The following is a 27,594-nucleotide window of genomic DNA, read 5'->3' as shown; positions in this document are numbered from 1 at the left end:
ACGGAGAAAACTGGACCAGGAATTCAAAATATTACAGAACATAAAGCCAAGTAGCAGTGTGTTTAGTTAAGAAGGATTAGAGATGACTTCAGGTTCAGCTCTTAATTTAAGGTATCAAAATGCTGATTAACTTGTTACGTAGGTCAGCCACTGTAAATGGGATCATAAGGTGCTACATCTGTCATGTTTTTAGTAAGGAGCCAGACCCCAACATGTAGCCAAAACAATGATTGAGTTTAAGATTTTATTTTTTTTTATTTTTATAAAAGACAATGAGTGGGTGTGGAAGGGATCCAGCTTAAGTCGGGAGACTCTGGTGGTTCTGGAACACAGAAAGTGAGATGAGAGTCTGGACTGGAGTACAAACCAGAAAACAATGAAGACAAACTGGAATTACCAGACATTAATAGTCCAGTTACAACAGCACAGGGTCCTATTGAGAGTGGGGGTCTTGAGGAGGTTTACAGATAGCGGGGTACTGGCATCCAAAATCCAACAGGCTTGAAGTCCATAGACAGTCCAGGGTCATGCGCAGAAGATCACTTAGGCAAGAAGTTTCCAGGGTCCGTTAAGGTTAATCAGGGTCAGAGTCAGGCAAACATTCAGCAACATACAGGAAGAAAAACTCAACGCACTTTACAGTATCTCCAAGGTAAGGTGTAGGCAAAAGCAGTGGTCAGGGACAGGCAGGGTCAAAGAACAGTGTACACTTGGTTCATGAAACAATGCCTGAATGCTGTGAAAAGGAAGCTGATCTCACACAGAGCAGCTGAAGAGCAGGTGTTTAAATAGGGAACAGCCCAGGTGAGAACCATCATCCATTTGCAGGGGAGAGCGAGAGTAGCAAAAACATGGCAGGACTAAAATCATCACAATCTCCTCAACAAATGGAGACATTAGACCGTTGATAGACTGTTATATCTTTCCTATGAATGCAAAATCCTTTTCATAAAGCTTTGTGTTTATGATGCAAAGTTAGAGGAACAGTTCTGCATAAGGGATTTTCTTTCAAATGTCATAGTGTATAACTGCACTTAAATTTGACACTCCATTTTTTTTTTTACTGAAAAGATTTCTAAGGCTTTAATAAAAAAGAAAGACTGCATACTCTGAGAAACTGTAATGCAAAATGAGGGAAAATATCTGCAATATTCATCATAGTAAGATTTCTGTTTCAGCTTTGAGCTGAAGCGGCTGAATCCACAGAACTCAGTGTATGGAGTAAAAACAGGCAACATATATCCAGAATCCTTTCATCCATCCTCTACTTTAGCTTTAGAATTTGAATCTAGCAGAATGCGTAATGGGATGAATAGGTGATTAATGCGGGGCCTTTGCTTTTTTAAGGAGTGTGAATTTAAATGCACTCCCTAAAACGTAGGTGTAAATCATGGTCTCTGATTGAATGGAAGCGCAGCCTCGCTCTGATCCTTGTTCCTCATGGCTTCCTTTCCCAGAGCCCAGGATTAACAGTGATGTCTTGTAAACGACTGAGTTAGTTCTCTTGTGTTAATCTTCATCGCATACACTTCTGTCTCGTTTACAGATTGAACAGGAGCGTATAGATAAAATTTGGCCCAAACTGCGCGTGCTGGCTCGATCTTCTCCCACGGACAAGCACACACTGGTTAAAGGTGAGGCTCGACGTTTGCTCACCAAAACACAAATTCATTTAGACATCACACAAACATTTTGAGCTTGTTTTACCCTCCTCCATGTGTGCAGGCATCATTGACAGCACTGTTCTGGAACAGAGGCAGGTTGTCGCAGTAACGGGAGACGGGACTAATGACGGACCAGCTTTGAAGAAGGCTGATGTGGGCTTTGCCATGGTAAGCTGGTATATTATCATGCACCTTTAATTTTCATTTGATGTTAAAGGCCTACTATACTCACATTTGTGTCGGTGTATTTTTAACGGAAACTTTAAGTGGCTCTTTACGAGTTGGGCCAAAATTAATGTGAAATGGACATTTTTTCTGTTTTCATAAGGATGAAGGAAATGGCTAGTTGTCTTTGTGTTTGTGAGTAGAAACACCACAGCAGAGTGACAGTAAGAACACTAAGCATTATTTTTGGATTACATTTTTTAGTTATTAATCTCAATCTATGTTGTTAGCAAATTATTTTATTTGTTTACAACAAAGTGAGGGAAGACAACAGTTCGGGTGTTTTATAATTGTAAGTTTTATAGCTTTTTTAATTTAGAATTGTGTACACAAACATAGGAATTATACAAACAAATGTTTATATGATCATTATACATCTAAAATCTACAGACGCACCAATCATAATTTTGTAGCTGCTTTACAATCTCCAGTTTTTGTAAAACTCTACCATACCATGTTTAAATAAACATGGTATGGTAGAGTGCTGCACAACAGGTAAAACACAGGATGGTGGTAAAAACGACACCTGAATAAACAATAGAATCATTGTCAAACTCACCTAAGTTGGTGACAACAGACCTCAAATGAGGAGTCATAGGAGAGAGATCAGCACAGTGTAGAGTATTTGGGACTAAATAATTGGTTTTATATTTATCAAAATTCAAAAAAATGAAGAGCCATCCATGATTTGATGTCACTAAGACGTCAATGACGGCTGAGGGAGCATCAGGCTGCTTGAGGGGGGAATAGAATTGACAATAATCAGCATATAAATGGAATTAAATCCCCTATTTCTGTGAAATTGTTCCCTGTGACAAAAGGTAGAGAGAAAAAGAAGTGGCTCAAGAAAGGAGCCTTGTGGCATCCCTCACAGCAGTTCAGCACAGGATGAGGTTGTGTTTTATTGATAAAAGTTTTAGAGGAAGTGGGGATCAGCGGCCAGAATTGGATGGAAACAAAACAGGAGCAGTAATGCATGTGCAGCTCTGTCTGAGGACCTGGTTTGCTGAATCACAGAATCACTCACTGGATCAACACCAGCAGTCTAGAATAGTACTGGAGCAGCTGTTTGGGACCTTCATATTTATGATGTAGCAAAATATGTAATAGGCTTTTCACATTTCATTAAAACATAGCGGAAAAACATCCATAATGTTCTGTTCCATTTCTGAATCGCAACTAATTTGCAGGTGAAGTTGTAAACTAGTGGTTAGCCTTGTGAGAAAGACGTCTGCATTGGTTGAAGTGATCTTCCACTCATGTCGCGTCACTGTCAGCCATAAGAGAGTTCTGAAATAGCTTGTTTGTTGAATTTTGATAGACGATGCATTCAGTGATAGAAAGGGATCAAGGATTTTTTTCCCCATTACTTTTTTTTTTTTTTCACAAGATGGTCAAAAATACGTATGGCCCTGACACTGCCAGTTCCACAGTCCATGCTCTTACTCAAACCAATTGGCAGCGCTTAGAGGCAGAACAGCAGGATATGGAGACAGTCGCACTCCGAAGTAATTTGGATGCTTGAACGCTTGCATGAATCATGTCATGAGTAGTGTTCCTCTCCCTCTGTCTCAATCTCTGCCAGGGTATCGCGGGGACAGACGTGGCTAAAGAGGCGTCCGACATCATCTTGACTGATGACAACTTCAGCAGCATTGTCAAGGCAGTGATGTGGGGACGAAATGTCTACGATAGCATCTCCAAGTTCCTGCAGTTCCAGCTCACGGTCAATGTAGTGGCTGTCATCGTGGCCTTCACCGGGGCCTGCATCACTCAGGTGGACACATTTCCAAATACTCATACATGCTGACACATTCCTACACATGCACACACACTCATACATTATACAGACACACAAATGTCACACCAGTAAACATCACTCACCTTATATCTGCTAAGACAAAGCAAAGCATGAAATGCTTTTATTGCATTTTTAAAACTGCCTTATGTAAGCAAGTGATGTCCTGACACTTGCGGAGATTCCCATAGAGGGAATATCAAAGTGGACATAAATGGATGTGTTAAAGACATGCTTGTGTATTATTTTTTGATTGAATGAAAGTTAAATACATATTGTGTTGACAGACAGAGGACCCAAATGCAAAACTCGCTGGAGGTCAGTGAAGACTCTGCCTTTACTATGAATCAAAATGGCAGAGGCTTTTAACAGAAACCATAACATGACAAGTAAAACCATAAAAGCATCAATTAAAACACCTGAATATGCAACATAAGCAACATAACAGAGAGCAGCAGGGATGTCACGATACATCCAGCTAAAAAGAGGGTACAAAATAAGATTTGATCAATATTGTTAGAGCAAACGTTTCACACATCACAAGCTATGTTTGAAAGAGTCTGAGTATATAATCAGTGTATAATCTTCCAGTTCCTGGTTTGTCTGGTTTGTTTTTAAGTTGAATTCCCAAAAAGATTGAAAATGCTTCTTCTTATATTTTCACAATTTGTTCAATGCTCACGATGTGTTTACTCTTAAGCTTCTCAGGAAGTGTGTTTGGCCAGTGTAGTCAGCTGACTGCACTATATACACCGACTAGTATATAGAATACAGAATATGCATATATATATATATATATATATATATATATATATATATATATATATATATATATATATATATATATATATACTGTATTTATATACATAAATGAAGTGTGAGAATACTATGTTGCCTCTGCCTCTATATATTATCCATGTGCTTCCTGCCAGTGTCTGTCAACAAAAAAAAAAACATTTCACCATAGTAACACGAGGCGACAATAAAGATTCTGGATGCTTACTTACACAATAATACAATAACCCAAAACAATAACAAAATAATTCTGACTTCAGGACTGCCTTATTTCTCAGTTACATAGATTTAACAATGTGTCAGAAACGTTCCTTTGCGATCTCGGTCCATAATGACATGACAGCATAACAGCTGCTGCAAGGTTGTCCATGATGGGAATCTCCAGTTTCACCACATCCCAAATGTACTCTGTTGAATTGAGATCGGGTGACTGTGGAGGCCTTTGGAGGACAGTGAACTTACAAAAGAAAAACAGTTTTGTGACATGGTGCATCATCCTGATTAAAGTAGCCAACAAAAGATGAATATAAAGGATGCACACGGTCGGTAATAATACTCGGGTAGGCTGTGGTGTTTAAATTATGCTTGGTTGGTACTAAGGTCATGCGTGATACAAAGGGTGCCAAGAAAATGTCCCTCACAGCATTACGCCACTGCATTATACATGTCAGGATATATCCATGTGTTCATGTTTTTGCCCCTACCATCTGAATGTTGCACCGGAAACTGAGACTCATCCGAGCAGTCCATGATTTTTCAGTCTGTTACTGTCCAATTTTGGTGACTCTGTTGAACTGTGTGAACAGTTTCCTGTTGATACCTGACAGGATCTTCTGCTTCTGTAATCCATCTGCCTCAAGGTTCACCGTGTCGTGCATTCAGAGCTGGTCCTCTGCGTACCTTGGTTGTAACGAGTAGTTATCTGAGCTGCTGTTGCCTTTCTACCATTTCAAACCACTCTGCCCACTCCCTTGAATTTTAAAAAGTTGTTTTGTTCACACAGCTGCTGCTCACTGGATGTTTTCTCTGTAAAAACTTGAGATGGTCGTGTGTTAAAATCCTAGTAGATCAGCAGTTTCTGAAATACTCAGACCAGTTCATCTGGCACCGATAGATATGCAACATTCAAAGTCTTTTAAGTCCCCTCTCTCCCTCATACTGATGCTTGATCTGAACTCCAGTATGTCATCGTTACCACATCTAGATGTCTAGGTGCAGTGAGTTGTTGTCATGTGATAGACCCATTAGCTTTTTTGAACATAAGCAAATTAAAATGTGTGCCTAATAATGTGGCCGGTGAGTGTATGGCCATCCAGGATAAAGCGAACAAATCAAAACACAACTTAACAAAGGTTAAAGTAAAACCAGTGTTCTGCATGAATTTCCATCCATCCATACATACATACATACATACATACATCCATACATCCATACATACATCCATACATCCATCCATCCATACATCCATCAATCCACACATCCATCCATCCATCCATACATCCATCAATCCATACATCCATCCATCCATACATCCATCAATCCACACATCCATCCATCCATCCATACATCCATCAATCCATACATCCATCCATCCATACATCCATCCATACATCCATGTTTAACGCTAAAATGGCTCTTCCAGAGTCAAATGTCCAGAGTCCTCAATGCTTCTTTTTGCTACCATTACAGTAAAAAAACAGAACTTTACTATGACTTTGTGGCAGATATTTCAGGAGCAGGAAGCGAAAGCGCAATCTGCAAAAACTAAATGCTGTATCCCTGCACTCAGTGAAAAAGAAGTGACAGAGTTAAAAAAAAAAACGGACAGCCGCAGATCTTTGAGAACCATTTTCATTGCGGTATGATTTGTGACACAGTTCTCTCAATGAAAATGTCTCTGCAGGATTCTCCTCTGAAGGCGGTGCAGATGCTTTGGGTGAATTTGATCATGGACACATTTGCCTCCCTTGCTTTGGCCACCGAGCCCCCGACTGAAGCCCTGTTGCTACGAAAACCCTACGGTCGAAACAACCCGCTCATCTCTCTCACTATGATGAAGAATATCCTGGGCCACGGAGTGTACCAGCTGGTCATCATCTTCACTCTGCTCTTCATAGGTACAGAAATACACACACTGTCTTTGTGAAGACATTTAACCAGATAATGCATCTTTAACTAAATTAATAATCCCATCTAACTATATCAACACCTAACAAATCTAAAGCTACTTGCGGTTAATAGAAAGTTGTCCTGGAATAAGTGAATATGACAGCAAGTGGCCAAAGCGTTCATGCTTTCAATTCCCCAGCTGCCTGAGTCTCACACTAAAGTTAGTCCACGAAAGGACATGCTTACAAGTTCAAACATGGACATTGTTTGTGCAACTGAAAATGTCACTTTGCTTTGAATAAAAAAGCAACAGAAAATAATTCTGGCCTAGTGGAGACGCACACAAATACACAGTCAGCCTTAGCAGTTGTCTGACTCACCGGATGTCTGCTGTTGGTAATTGGCCTGCTCATACTTGTTTGAGAATGCTCAAACGAACAGCTACGGGCAACATGGCTGTTTTTATTATAGTTCTCTTCAAGTTAGCATAAAGGACTTTTTCTGTACATAGCACTTCAAGGGCGAGAGAATGTTCAAGGACAACTAGAAAATCAGCAGAAATACGAAGTTATGTGCTTTATTAGTGCAGAAGACTGCAGAGAAGCTACTCTTTGTTGGAGTACTCTTTGTAGGAGCCAGAATGTTGTCAGATCTTTTAAAGTGGCCTCCAAAAATAGTTGTCCGGGCTTTCTAAAGCCATCTTAGAATTAAGGTGCTTTTTAAAAACATTGTAACCCAGTTTGTCCCCCTGACCACTGAACTACGTTCAGGTGCTGTGTATCTAGCAGCCTGTTGCCAAAAACTAATTTCTTTCCTTCTCTTCTTTGTCTCTTCCATCTATATATCTGCCATAAATAAAATGGTTCCACAAACAAAGGTTAGTATTTTTTTTTGCACTACAAAGGTGAGCTGTTAGCTGAATACATTTCCTAGCATTGAGTGTAAAAATGGTTTTGCACCACTTGATCAGTATCTGTAAACCATGTTTTTAAGAAACAGAACAAATATGGACACAGGACTTGCATGATAAAAGATTGTGCAGTCGATCACCAATTATATGCCACGTTTTAGCTAACAGCTGTTATCTAAAATCTTATTTCTGTTAAACTGTCTTTTTCAAAAAAAAATTCACAAAATCAGGTAAAGAAAAGGGAGCAAATTGTGTTTTTGTGACAGGCTGCTAGTAAAAAAGTACTTAAAGATCCAATTTAAAACTGGTCATTTGCATACTTACCTTCAATTCAATTCAATTTTATTTATATAGCGCCAAATCATGAAATATGTCATCTCAAGGCACTTTACAAAATCAAGTTCAATCATATTATACAGATTGGGTCAGATTATACAGATTGGTCAAAAAATGTCCTATATAAGGAAACCAGTTGATTGCATCAAAGTCCCGACAAGCAGCATTCACTCCTGGGGAACCGTAGAGCCACATGGAGAGTCGTCTACCTATTGTGTGTGAGTGAAAACTGGTTCATTTGTTTAGTTTAGGACTGTTTTTATGGCTGAATGATTCACAGGTGATAGTTAAATGACTTAGCAAGCATTTAACTCCCATATCCAAAAAAGCATTTATCAGAAAATGGTTGAGCTTTGGACTGGAAAAGAAGGAAAAAGCAGCTAAAGTCCAGAGCTAAAAACCAAAGACCACTTCAAAAGATTAAAGAAATCTGACACCATGGAGTTCAAACAAGGGGTCGATCAAGGCCCTGGATCAGAAGTGTATAGCTACACAGAGCTCTAGAGATGGGCCTTACTATACTTAGCTTGGCAAGCTAAACTAGTGTTGAGATGCTAAACTGTCACACGGAACGCTAAACACATTTTCTAAAAAGTGCATCAGAATGTCTTTCCTCTTATTACCTCTCTTTCATCTGCTGTTTACCCACCAGGCGAGCGCATGTTCAACATCGACAGTGGTCGCAATGCACCGCTCCACTCCCCTCCCTCTGAGCACTACACAATCATCTTCAACACCTTCGTCCTCATGCAGCTTTTCAACGAGATCAACGCTCGGAAGATCCATGGAGAGAGAAATGTCTTTGACGGCATCTTCGCCAATCCCATCTTCTGCTCCATTGTCTTGGGGACCTTCGCAGTGCAGGTCAGATTAACCCTTTCATGCACATTCAATGGTTCATAAATGTATTGTAATACTTTGTCCTTAGTAGTGTTTTTGCTTTAATTTGAAATTCTATTTAATTTATTTTCTGTTTATTGTGAAGCACCATTCACAATAAATGTCATCTCAAGGCAAAAAGTTAATTAAATCCAAGAAGAAGTGGTTCCAACTCAAGTACGAATGTTCCAATTTGATCCTAATTATCAAACAATGCAATCAAGTTCAGTTTATTGTTGATATTGGTCAAAAGGTTTTCCTTTCTAAGGAAATCCAGCAGATTGCATCGAGTCACTGACTTGCCGCACTGACTCCTGCTGAGTGAGCATGTAGCCACAGTGGACACTTGGTGTCATTGACTTTGCAGCAATCCCTCATACCAAGCATGCATGTAATTACAGTGGAAAGGAAAACTCCCTTTTAAAAGAAAGAAACCTCCAGCAGAACCAGAACCAGGCTCAGTGTGAACTGACCATCTGCCATGATGGACTGGGGGTTAGAGAAGACAGAGCAGAGAACGCAGAGCACTGAAAAGAACGCAGAAGCACTGATCTAGGAGTACTTTCTTTGTTAAAAAAGTAAAATGTTAATGGCAGTTGTAACTTCTTTAGTGGCTTCAACTAGGAGAGGAACAGCTAAGCAGAAAAAACTCCAAGGCGGTTTTCAAGTCAATATGATAAAAAAGAGCACGTACAGTTCATAATAGCAATACCTCAGCCAATGTCTACCGTGTTTTTTGGACTATAAATCACTCAGCGTAACAGCCGTTACACTGAAAGTTGTCAAAATTACGCTGAAATTAGACCGTGAGCATCACCGTGCTACGTGCTAAGCTAGCAGTATGACACAGAAGTTTGAGAGCAACATAAAAAGGTCAGTAAAGCTCTTGAACGGGCATCAGCAAAGTTGCAAACTGCCTGGACCACTAAGCTAATGATCGCTAATATTAGCTTCACAGACAGCATGATAACAGGGTTCTGTCATGATTTGGGCTCCACTTTCGAGCTGCACCACGCAACGCTCCGCTGCGTGACTGATACCGAAATAGCAAAACAACATACAAACATGTGTTCAGTCTTTGTTGTCTAAAAGCTGATGCTTCCATTATTTTTTAAGGGGTACAGGAACAGCAAGTTTTCACAAGCCTAGAGAGCCCTCTTGTGGCTATAGGTGGTAATGTTTACTCTTTGGTTCATGTTGGTCAGTATGAATTACCATTTTAAATCGTTACATACTCCGCACCTCACTATACGTTGCAGGATCAGCCAAACTATGAAAAAAACTGTGACTGATAGTCCAGAAAATACTGTATGTACAGGGGATAAACATTATCCTTGCTGCAAGTTGAATTCTTGTGGTGTTATTTGTGCATTCACAAACAGGGGCGGAGCTAGAGTGGCCGGGGAGGGGGCTTGGGGGAATGGACCCCTTAAAATCTGATTGGCCACCCAAGGCGCCAACCTCTAAGAACTACAGGATGAAGAAGTGGAGACAGATAGAATGGAGTCTAAAAGGAAAATTGGGAACAGAGGGGAAAAGCACTAAATCGTGTGTAATAGTGTGGAATGTCACACGGAATAAGTATTGAACATGCTTGCTAAAACCAATGTAATACAGTAGCACCTCTAATGTTTGTGATCCGAATAAAAAGAACGATTATGTTGTGTTTCTAGAATCAAGAGGTCAAAGATATGGTACAAAGAGTTGAGGGCCTACTGTTCTGAGGTCACATGATGAGTTGAAAAAAATCCAGTAGTTTTGTAACCATTGATGTGATATGTGGGCTCACTGATTTATGATCCACGGGCTGACCAATCAGAACGTGAAGAGCTAGTTTTTGGCTGTGTACTTCCGTTGTGACTGAGTGACGGTGGTCAGCACGTTGGGAAAGAAATTTGAGAGAGGTGCTCATGAAAAAATAAAAACTTGTTAGGAGCTTCAAGAATTACTAGACACTACACCCAATTATTATTTCAGGGTAGCTGGATTTCACACAAAACCAGGATTTTGTGCTATATTTATTGATTTCCAGCACCCTGTTTAGGTTTTTAAAAGTTTTAGTTGTGCAATGATTTAAAAGGAATACGCATTTGTCTGTTTCCTTACCTAGAAAATACTGTAAATCTTGTAAAAATGAACCAATTGATGTGGTAGTGGCACAGGGGTAGCACACAGCCCATGTACAGAGGCCTTAATCCCGACCCGGCTGACCCAGGTTTGTCTCCGCTCTGCGTTTTTTTGCCGCATATCTTCCCTTTCTTTCTCAGGCCCCTTTACTGTCAGCCTCCTTTTGATAAAAGAACCACTAGTGCCGTAAAAAATGGATCTGTGATATCTGGCATTCAGGCCATGTCACTGTAGCTGTGCTGTTTAAATGTTTTGTACGCATGTCTTTGCACAGGCATGTATTCTTGTAAACAGATCTCAGGGTATGTGGAGAAAAAGCTTCTACTTTAAACTGTTTATGGTTTTCTTTGCAGTTTCTGTTTTATTGGTTGTTTCTTAAATTATTTTAATTATGACACTGATAATTTGCTGCTATCATTCCAGTTTGTAGTGCAGTAAATGGGAAAGGTTTTTTATGGGAAGGCCAGCTAGACTCCTTAGCCTACCAGTAGGTACATCTATCGACTTTATAATCTTAATTTATCACAAACAGTTGTTTTTAAGATAATTGTAGTCAGTACACCTCCAAACTTCATCTGTGCAGTCAGATCATCAGGATTATGAGCCAGTTTTAGTTCTGCTCGGACATGTCGGGACGGCAGAGACCTGCTGACAGCCTGCAGTCTCACCAGGGAGACCAGCCCCGCTGCTGCTGCTGCCTGTTGGCGGCCAGACCGCCTGTGATCTCCCACAGACTGGATCTGTTAGTCACAACTGAAAAGTCACTATAAAGCGTTTACTAAGTTCATGTTGAATCTGCATGTAACAGATATAAAATGTGACAATCATGGCTGGATGTTTTCTGTGTTTTCTATGTTTTGTGTGTGTGTGTGTGTGTGGAGCAGGCTCTCTTTCCATGGCAGGGAAAGAGGAGACCTTCTCAGCCCGTTTAGCCTTTAACCCTAAAAATTATTTTGCTGTGATCAAAAGTCTGCGACACTGTATTTAAATACTGTCCTGTCGTTCCAACCATGGCTGAGGAAAAATATACTCATAAAGCTCTAAAGATCAGTCTCGTCTCCCCTCCACTTCTGTCCCACCCCCCACACCACTGCGGACCCAGCATTGCACAGGCAGAAAGAAGCTGTGCTTTATTTTTATTTATTTATACCGACAGGAGTAGAACAGAGGGGAGCCTGGTGGTGAGAAGTAGGGTTAGGTCTGTGTAAAAGGGGCTAAGGAGATGTAACGCCATCAGCCCCTCCTTGTCCTCCTATTTCTCTGAAGTCCAGATGAGAGGCAGCATGACAGTGACAGGTTATGGATACAACTTCCCTGCATTTGTCTGTTTGACCGCTGTCTTCTTGCTGCCATTGGCTGGACTGTGGGAAACCAAAGTCTGGGGCTTTAAATCCTGCCTGGAAAGGGGCTCCTGAAAACCTTGGTGTTATCCTTGAGTCTACCATCTCGTTGGAGAATCATTTTTAAGAATTAATCAGAAGCTGCTTTCTAAATCTAAGGAACATTTACAAACTTTTAAAATCTAGTGTCAAAAGCTGAGTCAGAGATGATACTTGTTTCATTTTGTCTTTATTAATTTAAAAGGCTTTTTATGTGTTTGTTTGTTTTTTTTGTTTTTTTTATCCCAGTGTCCTGTCTAGCAATGTGGCAATAAAAATTGATATCTTAATGCCAAATAGAGCTCGACAGATTTTACTTTCACAAGTGGAGCAAACAGCTTTCGCCATAATGCTCCGCTTGATTTGTGCATGCAAATAGCTTTATTGTAATTCCTGCAGGGAGAATTTCAAATTATATGGACACTACAATGGGAAAGTAGGAGAGTAAAAGAAAAACAAGAAGAGAAAAAAAAGAGAAAGAAGAGGTGAAAGAAAGAGGAGATAAAAGGAAGAGAATGATAAAACGTCCTCTGTCTGCTCCCTCACCTGGAAAGAGACACAAAAAGAACAGCACAACCAACAGACATAAAGCAACAGATACAATCATGTAACACCTTGATATCATTGCTAAATCATATGTATTATTATTTAAGCTGACATGTGTAATGTGATACCTAAAAAAGAAAGTAAAAGAAAGTAAATAAATAAATTATAGCCTTTCTATATATAAGTGAACATTTAATACCTGGGACCCAGCACCTGTGGGAGTTTGTGAGAGTGCACTAGTTTAGGTGAAAATTTATCCAGAAGGAAATAGTTCGATAGTGATTGTGGAGAACCGAAGACCCACCTTCCCCGAGCACAGAGGCAGGAGTCAGGGGACCCGTAACCCCGGACTCCCAAAGGGGCCCCCAAAGCAGTGCGCCCGAGAGGGGCCTTCACAGGAAATCTACAACCCCCCCCTGAGGAAAGAGGAGAGACGACCCCGAGGAAATCCCCCAGCCACTGCAATACCGACGCCCCCAAGAGCCGCGGGGACGAGCCCATGGGCTCCGCCGGCAGCAGGCCGCGCTGAAATGGTCCTGGCCATGGGCCCTGGGGGCCAGAGGCCCCAGGGGCGCCCCGCCCCCACGGCAGGGGCCCCGGCCGCCCCCCGGGGGGCCAGGCCCCGCGAAGCCACCGCCGGGAATGGGCCGGCGCCCACCCGGGAACCCGCCCCAAACCCGAGGACCGTCAACGCGCCAGAGGGCCAAGGCGCCCGCCAACGCAGCGGAGGAGGGCAGGACGTGGGGGGATGGGCTCCGCACCTATCGGAGACTTGAGATGATCTTGGGAGAGGGAGCGGACCGGACCCGAACCTGGGAGAAAAAAAAAAAAAAAACACTCATTCACACCATCCCTCCCTTGTGCCCCACTCGCCACACACAGACAAAAAAAAACAAAAATAAAAAAAAAGGGACGCTGTACACACATTCCCACATAGCATTCACATCTTTTTATGTGTTTGAAAAAGAAGACCATGCCCGTTTCCAGTCAGTACAAAACGCTGCAGCAGAACATCAAATGAACAGCACATTGCTTCTGTTTTAGCCTCTTTACACAGTTAAAAATATTAAAAAGTATAAAATTGTAGTCCACCGTACCATCAAGCTGCAGCCTGCAGTATGTCTCTGACCTTTTAGAACTACATACAGCTTCAAAGGCTCCTAGTTCCACAGACAGGTCTTCAGACAAGGGGAGAGAAATCTTTTAGATTGGGGGCCCCCAGGTTGTAGAATGGGTCGCCTCTATCTTTACACAGTCTTGGTTCTGTTTAGTCTTTTAAGAAGCATTTGAAGACTCATTGTGGATATCCTGGTTTAGCACACTAGTCCCTTTCAGATGATTCTTTCAGTCTATGATCTGCGAGGGTTCTTTATGCCTTGAGTTCAGCTGAAGGATGATCAGAAGGCAACCATGGAGCTGACCCATAGTGGCCATTTAATGTAAGGGTAAGATGAGATCACAGCACAAGTGTGACCCAGAAAATGTAATCAATAAAGGGGGATTAATCTTAGATGATTATTGCAGAATTATTACCCGATTTTAGTGATCAAACAATGCAGTGAAGTTGATTTTATTGTTCAAATTGGTTCAGACGCTCTCCAAGAAAAGCCAGCGGATTGAATTGAGTCCTTCCTACCTCTTTATCTTTCATTCTGAGAGCCATTCCTTCTTTTCTTTCCTTGTGTCCTTTCTTTTTTTCCCCAAGTCCCATTTCCCTCCCCCCTATCTTTCTTTTCTTCCATGTGTTTCATATTTGAAACCCAGCTTCTGTTATAAGTCTCTGCCATAAACTCAGTGTGATTGCTGTGTTTTAAAATGAATGCATTTGTCATTTTTCACATGACAAATGGTTGTAACCCTGGTAGCAAAATTAAAATAACAGTAAATAAATGTTATGAAAAACACATTTGGAACTTTGTATATATATATATATATATATTTTTATATTATTTTAAATGCACTTGGAATAATTGCTGTTTTTCTGTTCTAACTTAAATAAATCATATTGTTTTTTTTGCAAGTTTTTGCTATACATGTTTGTGTAATTACCATAAAACTGTGGTATTCTTATTAAAGGTTATTATATAGTGAAAATCTTCTAATAGACCAGTTCTTATTCACTATATGCTCACACATAGCTTTAACCATATGTTCTAAGCAGGATTTTGACCTGAGACTGGCTGGAACAGAGAGAAATATTTAATCATAACACTGTTCCTCTCTTTAAAGTACTGCACACAGCTCAGAGAACAGCAGTACATGGTCACACACTTGAACAATAAAGCCAGGGGCTTACAGGGATTAAAAAAACGAGGATGTATTTTCTCTTTTATAATCATTACAGTAATGACTCCAGCGTGCGGCCGCGCTGGTTTACCTCAGGTCATCGTGTTTACATGTGTGACAGTGATGACATTCTCCTTGCTTGTGTTTCTGCTGCAGATTGTGATCGTGCAGTGGGGAGGGAAGCCCTTCAGCTGTGCCCCTCTCAACGTCGAGCAGTGGCTCTGGTGTCTATTTGTGGGAGTTGGAGAGCTTCTCTGGGGGCAGGTAAGAAGCTTTTCAGCCTGCCGTGTCGTACCACAGGCAGCAGCCCCGAGTTCTGTCAGATGAGACCAAGAGAAATATTCATAAAGCTTCTCTTCCATCAGAAACCTCCTAACTAAGCTTAAAATATTCTTGCAAGGAGTCTTATGCCCCTTTTCCACATGCTCCATTTGGCCTGGCTCCACTCGTTTCCGCCCACATTGCGAGCTTTCCGATCGGTTGGCTTTTTTCTGCCCTCTTCAGCAGTTAGTATGGCCGGAGCTGAACAGGGCAGGAATGTGACTGCCGTTTACTGGCTGGCCGAGGAGAAACAAGGTTTTCTCTGAGGAAGTCCAGGGAAAAGTTAAACTAGAGAGCGATGACATTCATATTAAGGATCGCCATGAACGGAGTGGGTCAAACTGAAACATTATTTTACTATTTGCAAACCATAAACCACGTCCGAAGGAAATAAAAGAAAACAAAAAGGACATCTTAGCTTTCTTAGTTATATGTGGACAGGCACACTTTATTTAATAGCATAAATTAGACCCGTCAATTTACTGAGGTTTCCCTCATTTTACACACTCTGAAAGCTCTTACATTTTGTCTCTAAAGAGTGTTTGGTTCACAATGTTCACTGCAGGCTGTGAACATGCAGCCTATTGTGAACATTAACAAATCACTTAACACCCCCACCCTGCTCTCCTATACACAAACAAGCATGGACTAACATTAAATATTTGAGATGAAAGCAAAATGTTAACTAGCTTTAAAAAAAAAAAATCTGTACCACCAGCTCTGAAGAGAATGGTTGTGGACCTTTGCACATTCTGAGCTAAATAATGAATTAAGCTCCAACATAAATGTACACTTTATTCCCACTGTTTACCATAGAAGGATGTCAGGTTCTTTTAAAGATTCAAGGCTGGCCTCATTCACAAGGAATCCAGGATCACTCACTTTCTCTGTAACTAAAGCTAAATCCTTCTTAGCAGTCAGCTGTTTCTTTCTGCATTCTGATGAAGCTCATTTACATTTAGACCTCTGTGACTCTCATTCCCTGATGTGATGTGGAGCACCCTAGCCGCACAAGTTAGAACATGTGCAGTTACAGTGATGTAAATCCAAGAGTTTCAGCCATAAGTTAATCTACTTCCAAGGTGCATGGAGAGGCCAAAAGATCTGGGGAGGAAAAGACTCCAGCAACACTTTGAAATCCTGAGGAAACCATTTATTAGTAGACTGCTGATAAAGTTGTTTCCTCAGCTTTAGCTTATCAATATTTTAAATGTTAGATTCTAAATCACTGCAGAAATAGATTTAAATTTGTTGCATGGAACAACATATTCGCTTTATATATGGCACGATCACAATAAATTATTAAAGCCATATCTAAAGCATAAATTATTCAATCTATATTTCTCAGTTATTAGAAAGAGTCTGTGTGCATGACACAGAGAAACTCTGGCCTTCAGTTCGGAACAACCTGAGGTTTTAGGATTAACTCTGTGAAGATTCATATTATTCTGGCTAGAACTAGAACACTGGAGATGACATTATGCGCATGACATGATGAGAAAAAAGACAAAAAGAATAGAAATGTCACACTTTGATGGCCCAGTAATAACTGTGGACAATTTAAAAAGTAAAGAAGAATCCAGTCTGACCCAGCAGTCCAGTATTTCATGCTGAATACTTTCCTGGTATTATGGAATTTTGGGACAGGTTATAGATGGCAGCATTTCTTTAATAAGATCAGTTGAGAATATAATCGCTGCACAGTTTAACATGCAGAGTATTAGTAACTCATTGTCATTTGTTTGGGAGGTGAAGCCTTCTTTCCCTGATCAACTCCAAACACTAAGAAGACAAGAATTAGTCACCCTCAGTCAGGATTACAGTGCAGAAGTAGAAATCCAGCACATCAGAGAGAGTTACAGAAGTAATGAACAAGCAGGATTACCTCTGTAAACATAAATTAATTGCATAGATTTGATGTGTTTATAAACCCCCTGAAACTTAATGTGTTTTTTTTTTTGTTTAATAGTATACCTAGGTACATATAAGAATGTTGACATTTGTGTCACTGCCAAATATATTTGTTGGTTTATGTATTTAAATAAGGTGTAATGGCTTTGTAGTTGGTGTGTCAGATTTGGAGATGTAAAGCTTATGTTTCTCTCCTTTCAAACCTAGAAAGGAGGTAAGTACGGTCCAGAATTACTTTGGTGCAGTGTGTAGCTGTTGTTTACTTCCTGGTTTCTAAACTAATCATCTGAGAGTTCCCAGAGTTCCTAAAACAGAGCACAGCATTTGGTATTTTATGTTGGCAAAAGCCTGCAAACAGTGAGGCCAGTAAGAGAAGCGGACCAGAACTAGAACAGAGTACATCGTTATATACCTATCCTGTGTAAGCATAAATTAAATGGGGCTTTATCTGAAATTGCCTGAATTTGTCTTGAAAATAACTAAACTGATTGTCGTAATACCAACAAATGTGGCTCCCAGGTGATTGCCACGGTACCAACAGAGCGGCTGCCATGTCTGAAAGAGGCGGGACTTGGCCTGGAGCCTGGGGAGGAGGAAGGGGAGGAACTGGCTGAGGATGAGGAGGAGATTGACTGCGCAGAGCGGGAGCTGCGTCGCGGACAGATTCTCTGGTTCAGAGGCCTCAACCGTATCCAGACTCAGGTACCATTTGACAGGACCTCCAGTTTAAACTGTAACCATTACTTTCTCACAGGAGCACATACGGACACAGACACATTTCAACCTGAACTTTCACTCGGTCATGACACATGTGCAGTTTGTTTGAGGTGAATTACAGAAAAATGTGGAATGTGCCAGAGCATTTTAGTATGCCTAATGTTTGCACTACTTTTGTTAAGGTGCTTAATATATTAATGCAAATCATGCAGCAACATTGTTCATGAAATGTAGCGCTACCCAGATAAACTGCCAGTGTCATGGTCTTCTCATGCTAACGGAACAGACTTTTGTAAAGAGAAAAAGAACTCCTTTGAATTATTGACACTTTTTAACAAATCTTAAGGTTTAACACAGTTTAAGGTCTTTATCTGATTTGTTCTTACTCTTCAAAAGTCAGGCTATATCATCCAGTCTCTGCTGTTTTTCTGATTTGTGCCAAACATAATGATTTATTTTCTCTCTGACACAGCTGACATTTCTGTTCTACCCAAATCCTCTCAAAATGGCTTTCTCTATCTTGGGATTGGTACCTTAGAAGCACATGGTCACCATGAGGGGGATAAATGGTGTGGTTTCTTATAACTATATATAAATGTGTATGTGTGTGTGTGTGTGTGTGCGCGTGTGCGTGCGTGTGTGAGTGTGTGTGTGTGTGTGTGTGTGTGTGTGTGTGTACGTGCGGTCTTCTGTATATGTGGAGGCTAATGCTTAGAATACAATTTGCTTGAGTTTCTTGTGACTATCTCAGTCTCATATGAAAATGAACATTTACCTGCATGGACATGAGCTCCTCTCAGAAGACCGGGCCAGACTCTCTGCTTTAGCGCCTGCCTCATATATGGTCGGTTTTCAAAAGGTCAGAACGCAAAAGTACACAAATAGACAGTTTTAAAGCACTGCTAAGTTTTTGATATTTTCCGCTTAAGCAGCCAGATTTTCTCGTACTCTTTTAAAGTACTTTTAAAGGGGCCTAGTCACGTACAATGACTGCAAATTTCTACACCCGCAGCTTACTCTGGTTGGATATAAAGATTTTCCGATTAAATTATCACACCCTGTTGGCTAATTTTATTATTAATTTATTTCTGTGCTTTATGCTTTGTTTTTGCTTTATTTATTTGTAAATGAAGCGCTTTGGTGTATATTTACAATAACAAGAACACATGACCAGAAGTACAATATTGCGCAAGTCACACAATGAGTAAACAATAAGAAGCAATGGAACCCACAGAAATATATGTGTCATTATAATGACTTTATAATGTCATAAGTAATCATAAGTATATGTTCATTCTTACACATTAGGTTTGTACATCTGGTTTGTACTGTGAATCAGTCGGCACAATTACACCTAGCACATGAATGAGGCATCTTCTCCGAATCGCTCCAATATGGTAGCGAAATCGACTTTCAGTTCAACGCCCAATGAGGCATTTATGTATTTATATCTGCGATGGAGCCGAGCGAGTCAGCAACATCCAGCAGAGGTGTGAAAAGAAATAGTAAGTAACCTTAACCCTGCGGATCAGGTTGGTCTTTGACCACACCAGGACAAATGTTTGCCGCATATTGTTTTGTTTGAAGATCAATATGTGTCTTTTGTGTTTTCTTTTTATGGTCAAAATACGTGACTAGACCCCTTTAATGGTTCTTTTGAAATTATGGGTAGGTCTATTGGTACATTTTTCAAAGATGTCTTTGTAATATGAGGCAAATTATGTTTACCAAACTAGAGGAAGGGGATTCTTTTGCATACAAAATGTCTTGCATCATTGTATAAACAAATATATCCAGGGGGTCCTCCTTGGTTTTTCCTGTCATGTGCATCTGGCAGAATAACAGCTCTTTGCGCATCAAATTCAGCCAGTCATTTTGGTTTGTTACGCTGTGCGTTTTTCTCTGCTTTGATTATTGAGTTTTCTACAGCAAGTATTCAAGGATTTGCAGTGAAAAAGATTTTATTAAGCTATGGATAATTTTTCTCAGACATCAGGCAGCGAACTAGTTATCCCACTTCAATATTAAAGCCCAGTCGTTCATAAACAGGATAAAATCGTGTAAGACCTGGCACAAGACCTGTCAGGTCCATCCTTCAGTTGATGCTCTTCAGTACACCAGTGTTTCTGCTAACAGCTCTTTCCAGATCACCTTGGTGGAGCTAAAATCCTTTTTTCTGTCGGTCAAAATATTATCTCTGGAATTTTAAAAAATAGATTTAACTACAGAAATTGAGATAACTTGTCTTTGCGACAGGCTGCTTAAATGGATTCTTTGCTAAGTTGCTCCAAACGTGTAAACACATCAACTATGAGCCCTTGGAGTTTAGGAGCCTCTTTTTTTCCTGAATGATCCATATGCCAAGGTTAGGTGACTTGACAAACAAAAGAAGTCGCATTTAAAAATGGTGAGGGACAGGACTAAAAAAAAAAGTCACAATATTTCAAAGAAAGAAACTTTCAAAAGCTTTCAGAAAGAATGGAGAACTATTGACCAAGACCACTTTCAAAGATTAGAAGAAAATGCAGCTGCTTGGAAGGAAAAGCAAAAGGTGATTTGAGACTTCTGGACAGTGGAGTGGTCTGCAATATTTCAGTCAATTTGGTGCAAAGGAAAAGGAAAGGGAAACAAGGCTTTCTATAATTTCATCAGGGCCCCAGAAAACCTTTCAACGGGTCCCTAGCCACGAATACTCCCCAGGCCGGAGCCTCCTGCCCTCTCTGAGTGATGCTGCTGTTTTGTCTCTGTCCTGCAGATGGAGGTAGTGAGCACATTCAAGCGAAGCGGTTCGTTTCAGGGAGCAGTGAGACGGCGCTCCTCCGTGCTCAGTCAGCTCCACGACGTAAACACTATCTCTACCCCCTCTCACGTAGCTCTCTCCACCGCAACAGCCAATACCAGCCCAGCCCCTGGGAGTGAGTTCACCGAAAGCATGCACACACATCTCCCACACACACACACACTACACACACATACACGCACAAATGCGCGCACACACACACAAGAACACACACACACACACACACTTGCAAACATCCATCCACGGACACATGTAAACACTGCTGCACGGCACGTGGACTGCGGTATTTTTACTCTCTATGGTTGTGTCCCCTCCGGCTCGCCCGCTGCTCGTGTGTGTGCAATGTCTCCTCTGTTTTTTTGTTTTTTTTCCTTCTTATTCTCCTGTTGGAACAGCACCCAGTCCTGACCGGCTGTGTGGTTCTGGTCTGATCTGGACCGGTCCAATCCCAATGGCGGTCTCAGGCCAGAGTCTGTTTTGTTGTTGAGTGTTGGTTCGTGCAGGAGGCGGCGGGCTGCTCTCTCTCTCTGTACGAGGTCTTCCGACACAACCGGTAATCTTGAAAGGCAGATTGGAACTGATAAAAAAAAAGAAGAGGATTCATTTGATGTCACCGATGTCCTAAAGTTCAGGGAGTGAACGGCAGCTCCTCCTGCACCACCTATTCTTATGTTTGCATATGAGGTCAAGCGTAGTTCTTTTGGTTTTGCCCTTAACATCTCTAACAAGTGATGCCATTTCTTTACTCAAAAAATAAGACAATATACTATTGCTGTAACAATCATGTGATGACATTTTTAATAATGGTACATTATATCTCACTGCCATTGAATTCATACTCATCACCTAATGGCTTCCATATGGCTTCTCTTAAACTGTAAACCTTCGAGTATAAAAGCCCATAACTCACTGCTGTTTCTAAGAGTAAACTTAAGGCGCACTTCTCTTCTCCTCTTTCACTCTTGCTTCTTTTCTCCTACCTCTGCTGCTCTCTTATGTTTGGTGCTGCAATGTTGTCAACTGGTTAATCATGTAACAGTATTTGCAGCTCTGATGTCACAAGTTTGCCCCCCCCCCCCTCGGCGTCTCCAGAAAGACTTCTTTCTCTCTGTCCCAGCCTGTTTTTTTTTCACACTCGCTCTCTTTCTCACCATCACAGCTCTCTCTCCTCTTTATTCTTTATTTATGAAACAATACAGGTTCCCTGTGTACGGAAACACTCCTTGAAATGTCTTCTAATTGTTCATCATACGTAGAGCTGTTCTGTTCTAGAGCTATTTAGATTTTAATGGATCTAAATGCAGGCTCTTGTGTAGCGTACTAATAAGATTTATTTAGTTGTTTTTTTTCTTTTTTCCATCCTTTTTTCCCCAATTTTTTGGATCTCACCTCATCCTTTTTGTCATCCTCCCATGTTCTTATTAAAATAGCTACCCCCTCCTCATTTTTCTCTTAATTTGTTTGAATGTCAGTTCTGCGTGCGTCTGTTTGAAAGCGTGCTAAGATGAATGTGCATCTGCAGACATATCGGCAAGCCGCAGTTTGACTTGTGTAGTTACGTTAGTGCTTGTATGCCTGTGAATAAATGTGTGCATGCATGTGTACTGTCTCCTCATTTGGTTGTCTTCATTTGCCTTCTCAGTTGCTTATCCTTACCTTCCTTGCTCTTCTCCGTCACATCCCCGCCTCATTCCACCCCACGCCGACCTTCTGCCCCCCTCCCTCCATCACCTGTAGTGGTAGAAATAGAAAGGCCAGGGCAATAGTTGTCATCCTGCACAGTCACTAGGACACACCTGGGCTTCATGTTTGGATTAAACATCCTTCACTTCACCTCTTAACAATATTATGTCATGCAAAAAAATTTCAGATCTGCAAAAAGTGTGACAGTTGAAAAAAATACAATAAAAGCTGAAGTAGGGATGTTCAATCAGTCAAGTATGGAGCTTAGCTTCAGGTTCTGCCTCTGCCAGCTCATTGCTTGCTTTTTTAATTCTTTCACAGTAATTTAAAAGGCTTGCTATATTCAGGTCTGGACTATAACACGGTTTGCAGCCACCGTCCTGTGGTTTAGATCCTAATTCAGACAAACAAACAAGGAGGGAATGTGAAAGAGCAAGCACTAACTTTGTGTTTTATGTGACGCAGGTTTGCTTCTCTGAATCATGTTGCCAAGCAGCCTGTGGGCAAATAAAAAGCACCATCATTCTTGTTGGTTTGAACTCTCAGAAGAGAAGGGTAGATGGAGACTTAGATTTGTATATCAGACTTGGTTATTTTTAAATGATACTTTCAGGAGAAACTGTGATAATCTTTTTAATATGAACAAATCCCTTTAAAGAGCAGAACAAAAAAAATCTTGCTGGTAAAAGGCATTGTGCTGTTTGTGCAACCCTGTTGTTTTATTCATTGGCAGTTGCTGGCCAGAAACTATTAACTGAATGTAGAGTCTGCAGCCATGCCAGCAGCTCTGAGAGCTTTCTGATTTGGACTATGGCTCAAGTCAACATGCAAACACGCTTACAGCGCCTTGAGCCTTAAGTTTAAAGCTAAAACTATTCATCGAGTGTTGCTTTGAATAACATTGGCAACAGAGGTTCTGCTGAGACTCATAGAAATAAAATTTTTGTATGAAAGTATTTGGTTTTACTTAAAAGGGTTTTCACTAGATTTTTGATCTTACAGTCATTCAAAATTCCAATTTAAATAATGTGCAAACTAACCACTTTATACAAGACACTCTTTCAACTGATTGCTAAGACAAATAGCAAATCAGCATATCACATGACAGCAACTCCAGGCATTTAGGCAGCTTGACGTGGTGGAGATGATTTGCTATATTTCAAAGCGGGCACCAGAATGGGTGGGGGGGGGGGGGGGGGGGGGGGGGGTTGTTCAATATAAGTGACTCTGAACTTGGTTGTTGGAACCAGACTGGCTGCTCTGAGTATCTCAGAAACTGGTGATCTACTGGTAGTAGAGAGCCAGAGTTTTGTGGAAGGAAATACTTTGTTGATATCAAAGGTCAGAGGAGAATTAGCAGAATTCTTCATAACATTACAACTGATGCCCGGTTCACATGGCAAGGTTTGAAAGTTGTCGGCCAGTTTTCAAAACCTGAGAGAGCCCACACATGACGATAGAAAAATCTCAGATAAACAGGTTTGCTCGTACAGTACGTGGTGTCCAGTCAAACTACAAGGCCAACACACAAACGGATTTCCGTCAGGACCATTTAGATGTCAAACAGGAAATCTCACAAAACCTCTTGAGATCAAACGTGAGTTCAGAGTACATAAACATGGCCGACAAGGAAGAACAATGGCCATAGTTTGTGGACTGATTTTAACAGAGCAAAAAAAGAATTACAAAAAGACAAAACGTTGGTTAAATGAGAGGAGACAGCTTGAACATGGACTCTACATTATAATATGAAAGTGAGTTGTGTTTTTTTTCCCTCTGTGTTTCCCTCACCTAGCTCACTGATTGGCTACACGTCCTTACTACCAGACTAGCCTAAATCAGGCTAATTATCTTGCCATGTGAACCCGGCATAAGGAACACAGAATCTCTGAAAGCGAAACCTTAAAGTAGATGTGCTAAAGCAGTAAAAACCCTACCAGGTGCCATTCCTACCAGCTAAAAATAGGAAGACTGCAATTCAAACAGGCTCACTGTGTCTGGACAGTAACAACGTAGAAAGATGTTGTCGGGTGTCTCTACTTTTCAGATGCTACATTTAGATGGTTGGTCCAGAATTTGGCGCAGACATTCAGTGTACAGGCTGGGATTGGTGTTATGATGTGGGGATATTTTTTTGGGAATAAAGAGCAACTAATGACCAGCAATCAAAGGGAGATGGACATTGGTCTTTAACACATCTGAATGTCACAGAAAAGTCAAGGAATTATTGAATAATTCTGCTACCTTTCAAGCACTGAAGTGGGACTCAGTCACCTACAAAAGGTGATTGTTGGTCTACAAAGAACACAAAGTGATTTATCAAGTTTGCTAAAACAGATTATACCCTGGTGAGGCCACTGGATGCATATTTGGTCTCACATAGATACAAAGATGGAACAGTACTGAGACCAGTCATCAGCACTGTAAACTTTATTATGTACAGCACAACTAAACCCCTTGCTGCTATTTTAGCCCAGCTGGTAGTATCACATACAGAACTTGACAGATGTTGCCTGCAAACTTTGGAACCAGAACCTGGTTCCAGAGGAGCTGTTTGAATGCATAGCTATACTGGACAAATCATGTACATTGAGAGAGCCAGAAGCCTCCACACGTAATCCTACAGAAAATCCACGGACCAGTACCTACATTTTGAACCTCACTGCCCGCTGGAACAGAAACATTCAGTCATCATAACTGTGCTGTATCAGGTCAAACAGGTCCACAAAGAATGTAAAAGAACAAGGAACACAAGAACATCAAGACAGCCCTTCCATCCTGTGGTTACCCAAACCGGGCTTATGTTTGGCGTTCAGGATTTCAAGAAAACACTTGATTTGGTCCAGTGAAATAGAAAATAAGAGATGGAAGAAAATTGTCAATCCATTTGTGACTGGAGTATCAAAGAAACTAAAAGGGAGATTTTCATAACACAACAGTCTCAGACATAGTCTGGTTCACTCTAAGGATAAAACACTTAAGCACAAGCACATTAAAGCCAGCTCATTGGGTCAGAACTAAGCAGTTAGACTTCAGGGACAAGGGACAGCTTTTTGAAGATGGCAATGTAGACAGTTTGGACCAGGAACACAGGTGGTTTGAGAGAGGAGTTAAGGAAGCCATCTACGCTGAACATAAAAAATAAACACGAAACAGAATAGGTGGCTCAAGTTTTTTTTTTTTATTATTATTATTATTATTTAAGCCACTGCCTTTATTTATATTTGTTTAGTAGATCTGTACACAATGACAATACCACAGTGGGACCAGATGTAAATCAAAACTTCACATCGGAATCAGAACATCTGTCTCTTTTCAATCAAATAAAACATTTCAAGTTGACCAGTGTTTGTTGGACGCTCAGCGGCCTCTGAGGACAGAACTTAAACATGTATAAAGCACAGCATGTTAAATAAAGTCAAGACAGGAATAAAGCTTCAAAACTAAGATAATCCAGTTAAACACAAATTAAATACTTTGTTTAAAAGTAAATAAAACAGCAAACATAAGAAACTCAAATTCAGTACCTTCAAAGGGAAACATAAAGTAAAGCTTTACAGTTCTGGTTATTCATTGTTGGGCTACTGAACATGGGAGGTTCTGGCTGACGTGGGTCCACAGCAGTAGACTTAAAAACCCAGCATGAACAGCAGAATCGTGGCAGAACTTCCTGTGCAGAGAACCAACCTCCAATCAGAAGACCCCCAATAAAACTAATATATCCCCTAGCTGTCACAACACTGAGCTGAACAACAAGACTGGAAAGCAACCTAAAGAATTACAAAATCATTAACAGATCAGCTGACTGCCAAAAAAAGTTGTAAAAGTTGTTTATTTGGTTCTTTAAGGTATATTTGGTGCAGATTCTACGTCTAATAAATATGCAGCCAGCTACACATCAGACGGTTTTATGTCGATACGGCACGGCGGCAGCAGAGGCTGTTCGGACAGCTGGTGCTCCACTGAGGGGGCGTGGTCAGTCAGCGGCGCAGCCTCATTGGACGACACTCGCCGGCAGATCTCAGCATAGCTCAGTTTCTACGTCTCGGTTGCTGGTTCATGAGGGAGCTGAATCATACAAGGAAGCAACGATGATGAAGATGATGTGTTTGAGCTGCTGCTTTCTATCGGACCCTGGACGTTGTTAGAGGCAGGTGCTGTCACCGTGGCAACGTTTGCAGTGGAAAGAGGAGGCAAGCTGGACAGGTTGAGCTCCAGCAGAGCAGAGAGAATTCTGTTTGGTTCTTATCCAGAACTTCCAGGACGGTAACTTCCCCGGTCAGATGAGGGGATCAGAACCTGTTGGTTGGATTCTGTGCGACCCCATCCCCCTCTCCCCTCCGGCTCTGTCGACACAGACAACCCCTCTGCCAGCTTCACTGTGTTAATTCTGTTAGCAATCACCACCTTTCAGCAACCTGGAGCCCCTCCTTTGCCAGTTTGCTGAGTGTGGTTTTAAGGTGGAAGGTTCTGGAAATCCATTCATGAAGTTGTTCACTAGTAGCTCAGCACTGTCCTGGTACCCTGCTACAGGGAAGATGTTTCATCTTACACATACAGTGCAGCAGTGTTTAGCTTTTTAACTCGTCCGACGACCCCAAAGCACTATATTCACACACATTAACACCCAGACGGTGGTGAGCTATGCCAGTAGCCACAGCTGCCCTGGGGCAGACTGACAGAGGCGAGGCTGCCATACTTCGGCGCTACCGGGATCTCTGACCACCACAACCAGGCAATTCGGGTGAAGTGTCTTGCCCAAGGACCCAACGACTGAGATGGTCATTGTACCAGGAGAACGAACCGAGTTCCAACTCCTGTGCCACTGTCGCCCACTGTCAACTTTAATGATGCTTAGAGTTACACTTCACTGTATAGATCCCTTTCAGATGGCTCCATGAGGGAAATTGAATTTCCAGCTGTTTTCCAAGCAGGTATACAGATTTAATAAACATTAAACTATTAGCTAATTACAGGAAATAGAAATAAAATTAATAATGTAAAAAATAAGATTAATCCAGAAAAGCTATTAGTGTGATTGCCTTGACTAAAACCTAAAAATATGTTACATCTAACCTTTGCTAAGAACTAAAAAGTTTTCTTATAAG

The 27,594-nt window shown here is 41.1% G+C and overlaps 1 protein-coding gene across 6 annotated transcripts in view; it reads left to right on the top strand.

Annotated features, from left to right (window-relative positions):
- Window positions 1-27,594, top strand: part of atp2b3b (ATPase plasma membrane Ca2+ transporting 3b) — an 87,066-nt gene that overhangs the window by 48,035 nt on the left and 11,437 nt on the right. For 3 of the 6 annotated variants that reach the window (XM_036144220.1, XM_036144282.1, XM_036144328.1), the window contains 7 exons: window positions 1,547-1,634; window positions 1,726-1,832; window positions 3,475-3,666; window positions 6,386-6,599; window positions 8,490-8,701; window positions 15,211-15,318; window positions 17,806-17,988. In XM_036144220.1, the coding sequence (XP_036000113.1) occupies window positions 1,547-1,634; window positions 1,726-1,832; window positions 3,475-3,666; window positions 6,386-6,599; window positions 8,490-8,701; window positions 15,211-15,318; window positions 17,806-17,988 (1,104 nt within the window). Of the gene's footprint in view, window positions 1-1,546; window positions 1,635-1,725; window positions 1,833-3,474; window positions 3,667-6,385; window positions 6,600-8,489; window positions 8,702-15,210; window positions 15,319-17,805; window positions 17,989-20,758; window positions 20,919-27,594 lie in introns of all 6 variants that reach the window. The other 3 variants (XM_036144375.1, XM_036144416.1, XM_036144453.1) reach the window with 2 other exon arrangements.

Source organism: Fundulus heteroclitus, chromosome 1 (assembly GCF_011125445.2).
Source record: "Fundulus heteroclitus isolate FHET01 chromosome 1, MU-UCD_Fhet_4.1, whole genome shotgun sequence".
NCBI classification, from domain to species: domain Eukaryota; kingdom Metazoa; phylum Chordata; class Actinopteri; order Cyprinodontiformes; family Fundulidae; genus Fundulus; species Fundulus heteroclitus.
This window is presented reverse-complemented; position numbering and strand designations above follow the sequence as displayed.